At 37.5% G+C, this 18,949-nt stretch overlaps 1 protein-coding gene and 1 non-coding gene across 6 annotated transcripts in view; one reads left to right on the top strand and one right to left on the bottom strand.

Annotated features, from left to right (window-relative positions):
* The window catches only part of Itsn1 (intersectin 1), a 185,575-nt gene that overhangs the window by 122,160 nt on the left and 44,466 nt on the right, over nucleotides 1–18,949 (bottom strand). For all 5 annotated transcript variants that reach the window (XM_042687179.1, XM_042687175.1, XM_042687176.1 and 2 more), the window contains exons 2-4: nucleotides 13,572–13,631; nucleotides 11,890–11,982; nucleotides 10,563–10,626 (exon numbers count right to left, since the gene is read on the bottom strand). In XM_042687179.1, coding sequence (XP_042543113.1) covers nucleotides 10,563–10,626; nucleotides 11,890–11,982; nucleotides 13,572–13,599 — 185 coding nt within the window. In that variant the 5' untranslated portion in view covers nucleotides 13,600–13,631. The remainder of the gene's footprint in view (nucleotides 1–10,562; nucleotides 10,627–11,889; nucleotides 11,983–13,571; nucleotides 13,632–18,949) is intronic.
* LOC122114321 lies at nucleotides 2,570–2,672 on the top strand. Its single transcript, XR_006148562.1, has one exon. It is a non-coding gene; the product is annotated as a U6 spliceosomal RNA (small nuclear RNA).

The following is an 18,949-nucleotide window of genomic DNA, read 5'->3' as shown; positions in this document are numbered from 1 at the left end:
TTGGCTGAACAACTGTCAATATGCTACAAATCACTAATACAGTTTAACAGGGCTAATTTTATTACACGAATTAGGTGGGAATGAAATCTATTAGGAAAAGAGCATTTAGAATTATACTTCTAGAGATTCTTGGTTAAATTCTATTCACTCTGTGCTGTTCTACAGACTTTATAAAATGTAATCCTTTGCTGTATTATGGTCTACTATGCTGTAATACTGCTATTATTCTACATTTTCGTTGAGAGGCCCACCCTGCATACTGAGCTTACAGTGTGCTTGCTCAGAAATACATGGTCTGAATGCAACTGTTAATGAATTTTTAAATAAAATAATTTCTCCTAAAGGCAGAAAAAGATTCATATTTGTAATTGAAATTACATTGCACAATAAACATATACACTCATATTCATGACTTAAATGAAAAAGGTTTGTTTGGACTTTATTTTTTCGAATCCAGACATTAAGAATACAGGGATTTTTTAAAAACCCAATCTTATGAAAAATCTTCTTTGAAACATTAAATAAGGCAAGTCAGTTTAATTAAAATTAATGCCATGACTAGCAATCTTTTAAACTGAACTACGTTCAGGAATTGTCTCCAAAGGAAATAAAATTTCACAAAAACTAATCCTACATAGCTGGAGTTCAACCAAAACAAAAGACAAAAACAACAACAAAAAAAACATCAAAAACCACATGATGCAACACAACAAGAAAGGCACACAATGAAGACTCAAAATCTCCAACAGTGATAACAATTGAAAATGTCAGCACAATTATTTTGGAAAATACAGACAGCCCCTGAAGCAGGAAATGGAGCCCCAGAGCTGCCAGAAGCTGTTTTGCTCAGGCAGGGAATCCCAGCTCCCACTGCAATCATGATCACTTATTTCAGCAAACGTGCCAGTAGAATCTGCACTCTCTCTTCGGATTGCTCATTCCTCGCTATGACAAAATTCCCTATGATAAAATTCCTGATCAATTACATGACTTTTTCCTGTCATTTTATAAGTACTCACTGCCTATGCCATATTAACTAAGGGCTGTTAAAGTCATGGTCTATTGATTTTGTGTCTTTACTATACAGAAATTATACATTTATATCAAGTTTTACTGAAATTATGCATTGGTATATTTTTATCACAGTTTGTAAGTTTTCAGTCCTTGATTTTCTAATATTGTAATATTTCATTACATTTTAATTGTGTGTGTGTGTGTGTATGTGGTATGTACCCAACAATATTTCTTCTAGCAGATACCTAACTTTTACACCAATATTTATTAGTTAATCCATTCTCTTCTTACTGAAATAACATGTTTTATCACATGTTAAATGTTCATAAGAAGTGAGACCTATTTCCAGATTATCTTTCCTAATTGAGGAATTCTTAGGGAATCTGACAGGGATCTGGTCACACTAGCTCTGAGGTACATTCCTTGCTTGAAGGTAAGCTTTTTCCTTTTTCAAAACTTCTGTTGATTATTCACAAATGCATGTTCTTCCCCTATCAGCTTTAAGATCTTGGTCTCTATTCTATACATAATCCTCTTGAGATCCAAATAATACATTCTATTTATCTAATTTTTAGAGAACTGACATATACATGTCTGCTCACCAGCAAAAATAATGTATTCCTATTTCTTCAATTCTATTTCCTTTGATAGTATTTTCTTCACATAAAGTAATAAAATTTCATTGATAAATATATTCTAAGGAACTTAAATTTTACACTGAAATATCTTAGTTTTAGTAAACCTACAATCACATAACTAAAAACTAATACAGACAAAATTTTCTGATTCTGAAGCAATCTGTATCTTGGGATAAATTCATATATGCCACAGCTTTATGGAATTCATATATTGTAAAGTTCTACTTTCTAAGTTTAGTTTTTGTTCTTGCATCTACACTTATAACTGAAACTGATATCTAGTTGCTTTGTTTTTGCGTTAGATTTCAGGTTTTATGAAAGGAAATTAAGTAATGAAATGTAAAGTTTCCTCTTATTACTAAATATTTTAATAAAGAAATTTAGCTATTTCAAAAACTTTTCAGGGAAGAAAAACAGTTCCCATTAATTGACATCAACATGCTTGCTTCAGAATTTACTAACTTTAAAATAATCAGTCAGATGCCCACTCTCCATTCCCCACACTGCTGTTCCCAAAACCTATTTGGAATGAGAGTAGTTGGGAGAGAAGAAACTTTCTAGTAACTGATTAATTAGAATAATGCCATGTTTCTAAAAACCTTTCCAGTCAAGTACCTCTGTAAGCAAAAAGAAGGAGCACGCAATCTTCAAGTTTTACAGGCTAAATTAAACCACTTCCAATTCCAATATTTAATTGATTTTGTGGTTCTCTGTTTTTTCTCAATTCTAAAAGTCTGACTGAGTCAGATGCCTGTGGTTCACACCTGTAGTCCTAGCTACCCAGGAGGTTGAGACATGGAGGACCATGGTTTGAAGTCAGCACAAGCAGAAAAGTCCACACAACTCCAGCTCTAATTAGCTAGCAAAATGTCAGCCTGGAGGCATAGTTCAAGTGACAGAATGCTAGCTATGAATGCTTGCTTGGGCAGCACATATACTAAAACTGGAACAATACAGAGAAGATGAGCGTGGCCCCTGCACAAGGATGACATGCAAATTCATGAAGTGTTCCACATTTTCATAGTTCAATGGCTAAGTGCACAGGACCATAGATAATAAAGCACATCAACAGGAACTCTAAGAATTGGAAACAAGAGGTTCTTATTAAATCCTGAATGCAGTTTTTTCTTTTCTTTTAGTTTTCTGTACCCTTTGTCTTGAATATAAGTTTATCTGATTCCCAGAAGGGACAGGGACTCCCAGAAACTGCAGGACAAAAGATGAAGTAATGTAACAATGCTATTCACTTGATACCATGTTGGAAATGAACTATACAATTTGGGGGGAGGGGAGGAGTAGAGAGGGGCAAGCTAGAGAAAATAAGGGAGAGGGCAATAGTGTTTAAAGAGAAATGTACTCATTACCATACTTATGTAACTGTAACCCCCCTGATCATCACATACATAATAATTTAAAAAAAAAAAGAATGCTAAGCAAGAGCATGAGATGCTAAGTTGAGACTCCTTAGGGTGGGTGATAGAAAACTCAATCATTATAAACATACAAAAATATAAATGTTTCCCACAAAGCCCAGCTTCTCTCCTTCTACTCCAGTATACTGCAACAGTGCTGGCAATTCTATTTCTCAAGGCTTTTCCTGTTATTTACACACACACACACACACACACACACACACACACACACACACACACACACACACACACACACACACACACACACACACACACACACACACACACGCTCTGTCACCCATTTCCTAGCTCACTTACAATTATTCCCCCAATTACTTGTTTCTATTAATTCCCCAAAGTCTGATGGTAAGGCTGGACAATAATGAAATTGTACTTACAAAACTTCAAAGTAAAAGTATATGCTAAACCCAGCAAAAAAAATGCTGCATCTGACTCATGAAACAAACCAACTCCATAAGCTTGGCATTAAAGCTGACATACCAACAAAGAGGATTGCGATGAGAGAGCAAGCAGAGATACGCTGGATACCAAGGCAAGCTTTTTTATTTGGTTTGCACAAATAAACCACACACATTCTTCCCCACTATTGTGGGAAAAATGTTGCGGGGGGAGGGGAGGGTTGGGGAACGACACTGCAAGTCACAATGTAAGGGAAACGATATAAGCAATTACTCTTTGACCCAGCAATTTTATCACTAGTTAACATTAAGTTAAAATTTCCAACAATACTCATACATAAACTCATACAGTCTGCATTACCTACAATCACAAACTATTGGAAATAACCTAGATTCATGAGCACATGACACTGAATGAAAAAATAATGAACACTATGTAGATGTTAAAGGAAAATGAAAATGACCTCTACAGAACTGTACCAGTGGTCTCCAGGGAAAATGTTAAGGGAGAACACCCAAGTCCTAAGTTCAAGCCCTCACATCACACAAATACAGAGAGAGAGACAGAAACAGAGACAGAGAAAGGATAGGAAGGGAATGGAAGGGAGAAAGAAAAAACGAAGAGAGGAGAAAAAGAAAACCAACTACCAAATAATTTTGAGCTCTACTTGGTAGGCTTGTCATTTGTAGCGAATATGAGTTTGGTGGGTCTGAACTTAGTCTCTTTGTATTACAGGATTAAGGGAGAAGGCCCCATCATATTCACTGAAGCAGAACAAAGACTACAGGTATCTTTAGGAGCCCACCAGTTCCACACAGGTTTGTCAGGCCACTTATCTCCCACTTGGCACCTCCTAAGCTAAAGGTAAGAACAAACAATGCAGGTTATTCTTTCAGTTTGTTCATTCATTCATTTAAAAAAAAAGACAAAACAAAACTGGGAAGCACTACCTAAGTAATGTCCAAGTATGATGTAGGAATTGGAGTTTTAACTACAAAAAAGATAGGTAAGGTAAGATGGGTAAGGTAACCATTCAGAGCTTACATCTTGGCAGAACTACTTCGGACTTCTAGGTGGAAGACTGCCTACTACACTTCTTTGCACGGTTGCCTATAAACTAAAACTTTTTGATCTAGAACTGCACTACAGGAACAAGAAATGCTCTGTGCAGTGCCTGAAGGCAAAAAGAAACCTGGACCACTTAAAAAATAGAAAGGTCATCTTCTGAAGTAGAAATAAAGTAGTGACAAAAATAAGAGATGAGGGAAAAAACAAAAACCAGCCCACATTAGGATTTGTAGCCTTGGCAATGACTTTCAATGGAGAGTTTTAAATGTATTTTCTTTTTGTTTAGTTTTTATGCTTGCTTTCTTGCTATGCTGAAGATCAAACCCACTCAGGGATTACTTCTGGAGCAAGCAGCTCTACTGAGCTGCTTTTCTAGCAAATGCATTTACTTCTTAAGAAGACTTCATTCACTTGCTATTTGGAAAATGGAGTTTCATAGAGTGAGTGTTGAAGAGTAATCTAGTCTAGGTGGCTCAAAAGTGGGCAAAGATAAGATGACAGATCAGGATGGCAGCAGTGGTGATAGAAGGTGGCCAGTTAGGATATAATCTCTAAAAGGAGTCCTAAGAAATGTTATGGATTGATATACAAAGTAAAGAAGAGAGATGAATCATGGCTCCTAGTGCTTGATTTGGGCAACTTGGTGACAAAGCCGAATGCCATGAACTGAGATGGCAAAGACTTCAGAATAAGGGTTCAGAGAGAAGCGATTATGTGTAGATGAGTTTGGCAAATTGATCAAAACTGGAGCTGAAGATCCTTAGTATAGATTCAGAGGTGTCATATCATAGTACAAGTTATATAGCATTTGCCCTGTCCCAGCCCCATACTGAAACCAGATTACCAGCCTCTTCAATCTGTCTTTATGTTTCTGGCTCTTCTCTTCACTTTTTGGGGGGTAGGGGCAGGGGAAAGGTTAATTTCCAGAAGAATAGGTCCCTTCATCTCATTTCCATTTCCATGGGCCCTGTTTTCTCAGATCTCATAGCCCTATCCAACTTCTTTGCCCCTACCTCTTTCTCCTTATACCCTTCTAGTAATTGTCCATTCTGCTTCCTCCTCTACCACACCAAGGCTAGGCTGAAACAATTTTAAGCATTCAAGTCCCAAAAGGATATTTGCCAGTTTCTTTCCAGTTCCTTATTAGTAAGATAATTTCTAGGAAGATGCATCATCTTTGGCTGCTGTTATAATTGGCATTGTACATACTGACCTAACTCTATCTTCTGAGAATTCCTCTTGTGTTCTTCATTAGAAATCAGGTTGGAGGGACAAACAGTTCAAAAATTCAGAACCTACTTAACTATCTACAAAACATTGGTAACAAAACATTGTTAGCTAGGCACTGGGTAGCTCACACCTATAATCCTAACTCCTCAAGAAGACAGGACATCTGGAGAACTGCGGTCATAGGGCAGTCCAGACAGAAAAGCTCACTAGATTCCATCTCCAAAATAACTAGCAAAAACCAAGACTGGAAGCATAGCTCAAGTATTAAGAATGCTAGCTTAATAAGGCAAGAGGCTCTAAGTCAAAACCTAATTCCAGAAAACAAAACAAAACACACAAACAATTATTAAAGTTTTTCACATATACTCATCAGTTTACATGGTTTATACTGGAAAGGAATCCAGAGCCAAAACTGTAAGGCTCATAGACAAAACTGAAACAGTTCCTAATATTCAATACAAAGTCTCTTTTCTTCTAGATGATGGACATAGGACTTCATAAAATGAGTTCCTATACCTTTCTCTACAAGCAGAGTAAAGGTCAAATTAGGACCTTCCTGGAAGAACGTAAGAACATGAGATCAGTATGAGTCAGGAAAGGGAAACTGTTTTGTTTGAACAGCTACTATTGTTTACAATTTTTAAAATCTAGGTTTGAAGAGGTTAAGTATTGTCTAGGGTTACTAAGTGAATAAGTATCAGAGCTAGGGCTGGAAGACAGAGCTTGCTCATTTTTATGCTACATTAGCCCATCATCTCAGGACATATGTGGTTTCTGAAGTTTCAAAGTACTTTTCAAAGATATTTCTTTTGGGAAAAGATGTGTACTTTTTTTTAAAATTCCTAATATAAAGGCTAATAACAGTAAAATATACTATTTCCAAATGTAGCAGAATATCAGAAGGAGGAAGAGGAGGAGGAAGAAGAAGAGCAGGAGGAGGAGAAGGAGGTAGAGGAGGTAGAGGAGGAGGAGATGACATCTAAGACTACCACCAAATCACATTTAAACTTAACAAAACTTTTCACTATATTACATTTTAGCAGCACAGCAGAGTGATAGAGATCATCATGGCCCCTTAGCAAGGATGAAATACAAATCTGTGAAGGATTCTATGTATTATTTCAAAATAAGAATAAACTAAAAATTTAAAAATTAACCAAAATTACTTTCAGGGTTGGGAATGTAGGTCAGTAGTAGACTGCTTGCCTAGCATACCTGAGGCCCAGGTCTTAATCCCTACCTAGCACTGGGGAGAATAAAAGACTTTTAGCCATGTAGCTAAAAACAGAATCAAGTTTAGACCAGTCAGTTAGAAATATTATAGTTTGAAAAACTAACAACTATCTTAATAGTTTTTTGGTTTTTTTGGGGGTCCGGTCGTGGGCCTGAACTCTGGACCTGGGCACTGTCCCTCAGCTCTTCAGCTCAAGACTAGAGCTCTACCATTTGAGCCACAGTGCCACTTCCAGCTTTTTTTTTTTCTGCTTATGTGGTGCTGAGGAATTGAACCCAGGGGCCTCAGGCATGCAAGGCAAGTGCTCTACCACTGAGCCACCTTCTTAGCCCTCTTAATAGTTCTTAGTGAAACTGAAATTTCCTTACTTAATGCTTTGCCTTACCTAACACTATATTGTGGTGATTATTATGTTGCTATTGACGTGTCTCTTTATGAGTGTAATGTTAATTTTTTTTTTTTTTGGGTCCGGTCATGGGGCCTGAACTCTGGGCCTGGGCACTGTCACTCAGCTCTTCAGCTCAAGGCTAGCACTCTACCACTTGAGCCACAACACCACTTCTGGCTTTTTTCTTTTTTCTTTATGTGGTACTAAAGAATCAAACCCAGGGCCTCAGGCATGCAAGGCAAGCGCTCTACCACTGAGCCATCTTCCCAGCCCCGAGTGTAATGTTAATATTTTTTTCATTGCTGAATCCTCAGAACCCAACACTGGTTCACAGTGGATATCTGATAAATAGTGCTTTCAATGTTGGAAGAATAAAAGTGTAGTGAGGTTCGCTTGCAGCAGAGTATTCATCACAAGCTGTTTTATTCATTCATTTTTTTAAATATAAGATGTTACTAGTCTAGGTTGGCCTCTCAAGTGCTGGGATTATAGACAAGCATGATCTCACCTAGCTATGAGAAATTTCTTGAATGAAACTTTAAAATTTGGAAATACGAAGATAAGCACAATCAAGTGAGGAGAAGTTAGGTCTTGGAGGGCAAATTCTAGAGTGAGGCCTTGATGGTAGGCAACAGGGTCCATGTACTAGAGGCAAAGCAAAGAAGCACATTACAATTAAAACAGGTGCCCTGAAACCTCTGCGTTTACATTTAGGCAAGTAAGTGGTCAGACACAGCTCCTGGGCTTTCAAGGCATGACTTCTGCTCATGTATTATTCACACATATCAAAAGTTAGAACCAGGGCTGGGAAGGTGGCTCAGTGGTAGAGTGCTTGCCTTGCATGCATGAGGCCCTGGGTTCGATTCCTCAGCACCACATAAGCAAAAAGAAAAAAGCCGGAAGTGGCGCTGGGGCTCAAGTGGTAAAGCGCTAGCCTTGAGCTAAAGAACTGAGGGACAGCACCCAGGCCCAGAGTTCAGGCCCCATGACCGGACCAAAAAAAAAAAGTTAGACCCAGAGGAACATGCTCACTAATGGAAAGACAGCCTGGCAGCCAATATGCCGACAATCGTGAAAAAGAAAAGATAGAAGTCGTTCCACAGCAGCACAGAACCTGGTATCACTTATTTTCATTTTGAATATATCCAAATATGCAGGAATATACATATAAATATCTCCTGTGAAAGTTCTCACATTTCAGTGTGTAATTTTCATAACAAATTTAATCAAGAAAAGTTTAGAGTGAGTTCTAAAGCCTCTGTTTGAAAATAAAAGTGTTTTGTCAATCTTTATTTCCATAAGATTGTTTTTTAAAAAAACAAAACAGGCTGAGCATTCCAAGGGACAATTAGACAATTTAGTTATGTGGAATATCCAGTCTCTGATGATAACAGCTACATTTGTGGAGTTTTGTTTTGAAGGCAATTAAACTAGTGCCAGGTTCCACACTAAACCTTTCATGATAGTTTTTCTCCTAATTCTCTCAAAATCTTTTTAACAATCACTTTCTAAATTTGAAAACTGAGATTAAGCCCAGCACTGGTGGCTCACACCTGCAATCCTAGCACTCAGGAGGCTAAGACCTGAGGATCATGGTTCAAAGCCAGCCCAGGCAGAAAAGTCCCCATGAGACTCTTATCTCCAATTAACCACTCAAAAAAACCAGAAGTGGAGGCTGTAGCTTAAAGTGGTAGAATGCAAAAGTGCTCAAGGACAGTGCCTAGGTTCTGAATTCAAGCCCACAACTAACAAAAAGAAAAAGAAAACTGAGATCAAAGATGGTATGTTCCAAATGAAAGACAGAAGGGTACAGCTGGGATTCAAACCATGTGCTCTCTCCTTATAGCAAGCTCTCTGAATAATACCAATAACCTTAAGAAGAGAAACAATAACTGTAACAACTACACAAGTGGGAAAATGCTTTTTATAATTCAGTATGGCTCCCGGGGTTATTAACCTAGAACTCAAAGTACTTTCACTACCTTGTTCTTTATTCTCTCTTTTTTCTGGCTTCAAAAGACCAACACTTATTTGTGATAGTCAGAGAACTCAATAAAACCTATTACTAGGCATGTGTTATCACATGCTGAGAATACCAACTACTCAGGAAATGGAGGCAGGAAGATCATGAGTTCAAGGTCAGCCTAGATAAAGTTACTGAGCCCCTATCTCATAAACAAAACACAAATAAAAGGGATAGGCACATACTCAAGAGGTAGAGCACTTGCTTAGGATGTGGAAAGCCTGGAGTTTAATCTTCCATACTATAAATGGACACTAGTTATTTCTATCCTGGAATAACCCTCAAATATTTTCTTCATTATTGTTTAATTAATAAAAGACATGTAAAAATTCTATCATTAAGGAAGAAATGGGGGACAAAGTGATTCAGGTGAAGCCAAAATAAATTGGTGACAAAAATACCAAAATTCAGATGTTTCCACTCTAAGTTCAAGTGTTTTTCAGCATGCACAGCCATTCAAATGTCATTCCTTTTTAAAAGTTCTATTAACAAAGAAACTTTCAGGCTGGGAAGCAGCTTAGAGGAAGAGTGCTTGCCTAGCTAGCATGCATGTAGCCCTGGGTTCTATTCCTCAGTACCACATAAACAGAAAAGGCCAAAAGTGGCACTCTCAAGTGGTAGTGCTAGTCTTGAGCAAAAGAAGCTCAGGGACAGAGCCCAGGCCCTGAGTTCAAGCCCCAAGACTGGCCAAAAAAAAAAAAAAAAAAGAGAGAGAGAGAAAGAGAGAGAGAGAGACTTTTTAGAAGTATTTCTATGTAAGAAGTAATACAGTATTCCAAACTGGAGATGTATGTTCTCTTTCTACATGGCATAAAAAGTCATATTACAAATAAACAGAACATATTACAAATAGACATAAAAGTCATGTTATAAATAAACACTAAAAAGACATATTATAAATAAACAAAACAGCCCCAGCAGGAAAGTCCTTAAGAGTCTGATCTCCAATAAACTACCAAAAAAAGCAGGGAGTGGAACTGTGGCTCAAGTAGAATGCTAGCCTTGAGCCAATTAAGAAGCTTAGTAACAACCCTAGGCATTGAGTTTAAGCTCCCCAAAATAAGAACTAACAGACAAACAAACAGAACTGGACAGTGTTTATTTTACATTATGCTTAGATAAAATCCCAACTTACCATATCTGTGCTAAGACAGGCTGAGGTAACCCAGATTGAAAAAAAAAGTTTCTTGCTTGATCACCTATAAATTAAGTAGAAGTAGTTTCAGGTTAAAAAACAATGGCTGGCAGAAATACCCATTGCAAAATTATGAGATTAAGAAGAAGCTGCTGATCCTTTAAATACTAAATTGACTAAAACTGCATGGGTAAAAGTCAAATGGTGACCCTTTAAGCAATAGTAAAATCAATCTATATGCATGAGCTTCAGAACTTAATTTTTAAAATAAATCATCTCAAAAAGGACATACTGCTTTTCTGGGACAGATTGTCCACTTTAACCTACTATTAAATAAAAAATTAGCTATTTGTCATGACTGCCATGGTTTGGATCTGGAACGCTGCCTGAGGTCCCTATGTTAAAAGCTTGGTCCCAGCTTAGTGCTATGGAAAGTAGTTAAACCCTTTAGGCAGTAGGTCACTGGGCCAAAACTAAAGGCCCAAAGTAATGGGACCTATCATTCTTGAACTCAAACCTCCAAAATTGAGCCAAAACAAACCTAACACAATGACAAACATGTATTCAGAAATGCTAAGGATCCCCAAAATATGATAACCCATATCTACTTGGCGGGGGGGACCCTCAGTTGGGTGTCTCAAACCCTGTACTTAGGAGGCAGAGGCAGGAAGATTGCAGGTTTGAGTCCAGCCTAGGCTATATAGTTAAACAGTGTCTCAATTAAAAAAAAAAAAAAAAAGTTCTTTGCCACTCCCAATACTTATAGTCCAAATTTTGGTACTGCTGATGTATTCACAGAAAATGAGTAACAATGATCATATCATGATTAAGAATTAATAAATTAAAGAGCTATAGTACAAACACATATAAAAACATTTCCCTAGGAAATCCAGATTTATCCTAAAGAGTAATCAAACAGGAAAGATAATAAAAAGGCAAAGTGCAAAACAGAACATTGATTGGAGAGGAAAATAATATCCTATTTGAAAAATGTTACAGTCTTCCAAATCAGTTCAGGATCAGAATCAAGCAATCATTTTATCTAAGGCCACAATCTCAACCTACCTAAACAATGTGGTCCTTTGACCATAACCAGTTCCTTTCAGTGATAAGCCACAAACCCTGGCTTGACATTGACAAGGGACTGCAAAAAGGTTTGAAGGTGTTATAAGAAAGGCTATGGTAAAATAAAGGCTCAAAGTTAAGACAAAATAGGAGAAAAATGTCCCTTGGTTATATCTGCCCACTTCTACTTTACATAACAGATTCCCACAGATACATGCAGATATATGTTAAATAAGAATGAGAAAATGTTGACTGTTATTACCAGTGATAAATCCAGATATTGGCTTTAAACTATGGAACTGCTGATCATGCTTTGCTCTTTCCTCTACAGTTATGGCCCAGATATCCAGGCTACCTACAGTCCAAAGAAAAGACAGATAAGTTATTCAGTGAGAAAAGCAAGAGGCTCACACACTCAATTTCCATAGCACCTTAAGTTGCCACCAATAGGTTATAAATGGTTTGATGAATTAACATTCTTCTCCTTGGAAAATCAAGAGAAAAGCAAATAAAAAATATTGGCACAAATTCCTTCTTAGAAACATGTGCCATAAACCTACAGTTAGGCTTAAATGAAAACATAGTATGTTAATCATTTATTTATATAAACTGAAGCAATAGATTAAGTTAAACTTAAAACTGCATTCTCAGATATATTAAATATCACAGATAAAAGTTATGCAAAATGAAGATGGTGGCAAAAAAAGTCAGTCCTCACATTTAGGATCCTGTGTGCCATGAACGTATTTTTTGAGATGATACAAATATATGAATACCAACATTAAAAATTATGGTGCTAAGTTCAGAATTTTTTTTTTTTTTTGTGGTCATGGAGCTTGAACTCTGGACCTGGGCACTGTCCCTCAGCTCTTCAGCTTAAGGCTAGCGCTCTACCACTTGAGCCAGAGTGTCACTTCAGGCCTTTTCTGTGTATGTGGTGCTGAGGAATCAAACCCAGGGCCTCATGCATGCAAGGCAAGCACTCTACCACTGAGTCACCTTCCCAGCCCAAGTTCACAATTTTATAAATTTACAAAAAGAGTTTAGCTAAAACCAGTAAGTTTTATGATATGTAAATATAGTTCATTAAATCTATTTTTTTTTTAATGAGTATTCTGGCTGGGGGCTAGTAGCTCACACCTGTAATCCTAGCTATTCAAGAGACTGAGATCTAAGAATTGTGATTCGAAGCCAGCCTAGGCAGAAAAGTCTATGAGACTCTTATCTGAAATTTACCAAAGCTGAAAGTAGAGGCGTGCTTCAAGTGGTAAAACCCCAGCCTTGAGTGAAAAAGCCAAGCAAGAGTGCAAGGCCCTGCCTGAGTTTATGCTGCAATAAGAGTGGGCTGGGAAGGTGGCTCAGTGGTAGAGTGCTTGTCTTGCATGCATGAGGCCCTGGGTTCGATTCCTCAGTACAACATAAGCAGATAAAAAGCCAGAAGTGGTTCTGTGGCTCAAGTGGTGGAATGCTAGCCTTGAGCTGAATTGCTGAGGGACAGAGCCCAGGCCCAGAGTTCAGACCCCATGACTGATCAAAAAAAAATTAAAAAATAAAAACAAAAAAACCCCAAAGACTATTTAAAGGCTATCAGGGAATGTGTATATAATGTACAATTTTTAAGTATAATAATGTAGATTTTTAGATGTTTGACAATATTGTAATTATTTAGAATGTTCTTGCCCTTTTAGCTAAATATATTAAAATATAGATGGAATGATAGGGTACTTCAGTGCTGTCCAAAAGAATCTAGATGAAACAATATTGGCCATGAGCTAATAACACTGGCCAGATGACAGAGTACATGAGAATCAGGCAAGCACTCTACCTCTGTGCTATACCCAAAACCCTTGTAACTGTTTTTTTTACATAAAATTTCCATCTTATAAAAATTTTAAAATCTGGCCCCAATATACATCAAAAAAAGAGAAATTTCTGAAAACTTACCACCAAAAGGTGTGGGAAACTGAGCCATGGTTCTGTTACTTGTACCTTGCTAATCGACGCCTGTAAAAAAAAAAAAGCAACACTTAAGTTGTATACTTACAGACATACTAGCATGCAGTCTTAAATGATCAGAAAGCAACACAAGAGCAAGATCATATTAGAGCTACAATGAAGGGGTAATTCATTCATTCTTCTTATAGATTCTCAATGCCATATGTGCTCCAGTGAATGTGGAAGAAGGACTTGGAACAAGCATCAGAGCTCCAGGAAGCCTATTACATTTCCAGTATGGCATTTGTTGTTGTTTTTTAATCTTTCTTTGTACAAAGGACTTGCCATTCAACAAAAGTTTATGAATACAATGTCACACCTTCCAGCATTCTCTCCATCTCTCCCCTCAATTTTATTTTGTAGAATATCCATTGAACTTTATGACTGTATTCTCCCCCTTCCCTACCTTCCTCTCTTCATTCATTTACTGTCCCCCCCCCCAACTGTTACTTTCTAAACTTTTTCTTAACTGTGTACATACATCAGTTCTATCTTTTTAGTAGTTATAACCACTTCTTTTTATTAAGCCCTTAGTATTACACTATACATTTTACTAGGTAATTTACAGGTCTCACCTTCTTTCAACATCATAACAGTGCTAAGAAATAGGGCTTTTCCTATGTCTATTACCACTGCACACAACAAATGAGAAAGAAGAGAATCAAAGGGAAGAGGGAAGAGCAGGAGCAGCTTACTCCACAGGCTGTCCACCTAGGAAAAGCAATGCCTGCAGTTCCTTGAAGACTATGAGAATAGTGTGAACAATGCGTAATACAATAATACTGTTCAAATACCAAACCCAAACCTACTGCTTCTGAAATTCCTATCAGGCACTATTTTTTCATTAATATCTACCATGAAACAAAGCCAGTCCTCTTCCTCAACTATAAACATCTAGAATTGATGAATACATTTCCTTATGCTTAGCTTAACTGCATCATCGTAAATGTACATACATAGTTTAAAAAGAGCATTGGCCAAGTTCAATGCCTTACTCTTATAATATCAGCTGCTTGATATTATAAGAGACCAGGATTGTGGGTTGAAGCCAATGAAGGAACTGTAATTGCAGCTGTGGACCTAGCAGTATCCTTCTTCTATGAAGTTCTTAATGGATGCTTGAACTTGTGAGCATTTTGTTCTGTGTGTGTGTGTGTGTGTGTTTGTTCTATGTGTGTGTGTGTGTGTGTGAGAGTATTATATTATTTGGTTCCTTCTGGTTCCTTTCTGTTTGTTGACCGGTTGACTGCTGCTTTGGTTGTTCTTCACTTTTGAGATTTTCCTCCTGACCTAAGGATGCCTGAATGCTCATTTAACAGAGAAGCTTCTCTGTATGAGGATGAGGAATACTATCACCTTTTCACTGGGAACCTCCAAATCTCTATATTCAGAAGCTGTTCATTTTGGCTAGAAAGAGGTGTTGGCTGGGGAAAGAAGAATATATAGTCTAGATGCTGGTTTGGGAATAAGAGTAAGGCTGCCACACTTCTGTGGACCAACTTGTAGAGGACCCCTGATTTTCAGCCCTACCCTCTATCCAGAAGCTTCTCTGGTTCCAGTGATCTTTCCACTTCTCCCAAGAAAAGGAGACAAGGAAATGGACATCGATTTGCTAGAGGTGCAGGAAAGGATGGTCCAAAGATCTGGATGGAGACTTTTAAAGACTTTGAGCTGCTGTCTGTGGGAATACCTCACATGGAAGCCTCTCGAGACATCACTGGGATGAGCCCGCTGTAGGCCCTATGCTGTCCTCTGAAGGGGCTTTGGGTATATCTTCCTCTGTGAACCAACTCAACATTCTTTTAGTTCTTCTATAATAGAGCAATCTTTAGGGAAGCATAGAAAACACATGATGAAGACGCCATGTGTAGGCAGAGGTGTGGGAACCTAGGTTAGAATGGAGGACTTCTCAGGCCAATTCCCTTTGGAAGCTGCACTAACTGCTCTGTCCCTCCCCTCATCTTTCTCAGAATATTAGGTAGCAAGCTTGAAATGCTTCTAAAACCTTTAGTACAGCTTCTCTCACTTATTCTTTTGAAGCTGACATATCATACACCTTTTTATTGAACTTTCCAAAAATGGACAGTTCTGAATTTTTAATGCACAGTAAAACAAATATTTAATATACATAAGAGAATGCATCCATTTTGTCCTTCCATTCTTCACTGTTTATTGTAAAATATGGAAGAGTTATTGATTTCTTTGTACTTAGCCACTTTCCACTTTACCACACCTTTTTTTTTTTTGGGGGGGGGGGGGGTCGGTCATGGAGCTTGAACTTAAGGCCTGGGTACTGTCCCTGAGCTTTTCAGTCAAGACTAGCACTCTACCAGTTTAAGCCACAGCACCACTTCTGGTTATCTAATGGTTAATTGGAGGTAAGAGTCTCTTAACTCTTAACCATGATCCTAAGATCTCAGCCTCCTGAGTAGCTAGGATTACAAAGGTGAGCCACCAGCACCAGTTATCACTACACCTTACTGGTGGCTAATCAACTTGTAGATCTAGCTTCTGGAAATAAAGAATTTAGCTTTAGATTATTATCCCATCCCAGAATACCATTAGCTGTATAAAATAGTCATGATAAAACTAATTTTATATTACCTCTAATTTTCATAGTAATAGTTTCAGTATTTTGCACTTTAATAGGTTTGTACATTTATATAATTTCCTTCTATTTGTGTTTTACGTAACATTTTTCTTAAAGAATGGTTGCTAGTATTTTCTTTTCTTTTTTGGGGGGTAGGGTCGTGGGGCCTGAACTCTGGGACTGGGCGCTGTCCTTCAGCTCTTCAGCTCAAGGCTAGCACTCTCTCACTTGAGCCACAGCACCACTTCTGGCTTTTTTTTTTTTTTTTTTCCTGCTTATGTGGTGCTGAGGAATTGAACCCAGGGCCTCATGCATGCAAGGCAAGCGCTCTACCACTGAGCAAGTGTTGGACCACTGAGCTAAATCCTAACCCTAACATTCTGAGCTCCAGAGATTACCTAATGTTAAATTATCCTAGAATTTTTGTACCTAATTCAATTTGTATATATTTTTCTTTTACTAGACAGGTAGTTTGTTAAAAATTCTTTAAAATTTTTAAGAAACTGCTATATATAATTCTATACAATAAAGTAGCTACTTGAAAAAAAAGTCTACATTTTACCCCTTTATAAACTTTTAAAATAAAAACAATTAGCAGAACACAAAAGTGACCTGGAAATAAGGTATACAATTCAAAGAGATCAAGGAAAAAATGATTTTAGAGGTAATTCTAAACTCCCAGAAGAGCAGCAGCACTTGTTACCAAAACTATTCCACAAAGGAAGATCAAACTTACGAAGCTGACAAACTCAATTCTAAATTATGATAATGAAAGCAGGAAAAGTAGACCATTTTCACTTATAAATGTAGATATAATTTTCACCTTACTTTAAGTCTTTCACAGCTACTTTGAAAGGATCACAACAAGACAAAAGTATAATTCTTATGGCCCAAAGTATAATGATCACCCTTTGCAATGCACCTAAGGTTACTTGTTGTTTATCATCCTACCCTAGAATCTAGAAAATGAATTCCCCATCCTATGTGAATGCCTCCCCCTCTCCCCCCTTTCTGCTTAGCCTTCACCATTAGGCTCAATATTAGACTAAATTTTTATCTCTTGGCTCTTCTGACAGCCATCTCTACTTCCTCCCCTTCTTATATCTGAAAGATGGACTGCCAGACCCTAAATTAACTAATGTCCTATTCTTTTGGTGTTACTAGTTTCTGCTGGTTATTAGTATGAATTAGCATGGATTCTGCTGGTTATTAGCATGATTAGCATGGATTCTGCTGGTTATTAGCATGAATTAGCATGGATTCTGCTGGTTATTAGCATTAATTAGCATGGATTCTGCTGGTTATTAGCATTAATTAGCATGGATTCTGCTGGTTATTAGCATTAATTAGCATAGATTCTTCTGGTTATTAGTATGAATCACTTTGATTTTTGAATGAAGCCTCTATGCTTATTCATTAACACAAACAGCCAAATGCTATTTAATCATCACAGCTTGGTTCTCCTTAGCTGCTAGGGAACACTAAACAATGAAGTAACTAGATCAACTCAGACTCCTTACTTTTCAGGTTTCCCAGGGTGAACCCAGTCAAGGAGCTATGCAGTAAAAGAGAGGAGCAGAGACCAAAATTCCAACAGAAACTCAGTCTTTCTGGCCAAAAGTATTACCAAAAGAGGCCTCTGTGGACTGCAGAGTGTGGAGAAAACCAGAAGAGAAAGCTTAAGAAGAACCCCCAATTCTGTGAATGTCCCAGGCTCAAACCTAAACTATAGGTATGGAAGATGGTATAGCACTAGCCTTGAAAACTGAACTGGTAATAAAACCTTGTCCACAAATCAGCAGAGAATCGATAATCCAAGCCTAGCTCAGCTGGATACATGTAGAAACAGAAAGCATTCTGCAGAGGATGATAAGATCGTACAAAACCTATACAACATAAAATCACAGTGTCCTGGACAAAAGCCAAAATTACTGGAAATTAAAAGCAGAAAAATGTGACTGCTCTCAGGAAAGGAAAAAAAATGCAATCAACATGCTAAATTTGTTTTTGTTTTTTAAGAAATGATCTATAGGTTATTTAATTTGCAATAGTTTACATATGTTATTAGTAAAGATCCAGCAATTTAAGGAGAATTACATGTGAAATCTACAACTATACAAATAATTGTGACTGACTTTTCCTCTTGTAATTTGTGGACTCAGTACATGCTAACTTTAAGATGACAGAAATGTTGAAATTATCACTCAGAGATTTTAGAGCAGCAATTAAACCTATATTCCATGAGGTAAAGATAAACAGTGAAATAAATGTGAAGGTACAAGTCTTATAGAGAAAGAAAAAATAGGTAAGAATCAAATGGAAGTTTTGGAGAGAAACTTAGATCTTTCAGAATGAAGAAAGGACAACTGAAATAGTAAATGACTGGAATAAATATTATATTTCCCATTATGCTCTTTTTTTTTAATTGTATTTTATTTTTTTGTGTGAACATACTGTACAGAGGGGTTACAATTATATGAGCAGGATAATGCGTACATTTCTTATCAAGCATTGCAGCCTCCTCCGTCCTATTATGCTCTTTTAAGATATGTAAACTTGCTGGAAGCAAATGCTATAACATTGGGCTGGGAAGGTGGCTCGGTGGTAGAGCACTTGCCTTGCATGCATGAGGCCCTGGGTTTGATTCCTCAGTACCACATAAGCAGAAGGAAAAAAAAAGCCGGAAGTGGCGCTGTGGCTCAAGTGGTAGACCGCTAGCCTTGAGCTGAAGAGCTGA

This window comes from Dipodomys spectabilis, unplaced genomic scaffold (assembly GCF_019054845.1).
Source record: "Dipodomys spectabilis isolate Male_0828 unplaced genomic scaffold, ASM1905484v1 ptg000107l, whole genome shotgun sequence".
NCBI classification, from domain to species: domain Eukaryota; kingdom Metazoa; phylum Chordata; class Mammalia; order Rodentia; family Heteromyidae; genus Dipodomys; species Dipodomys spectabilis.
Note: the sequence above shows the minus strand (reverse complement) of the source record. Positions and strands in the feature narration are given on the sequence as shown.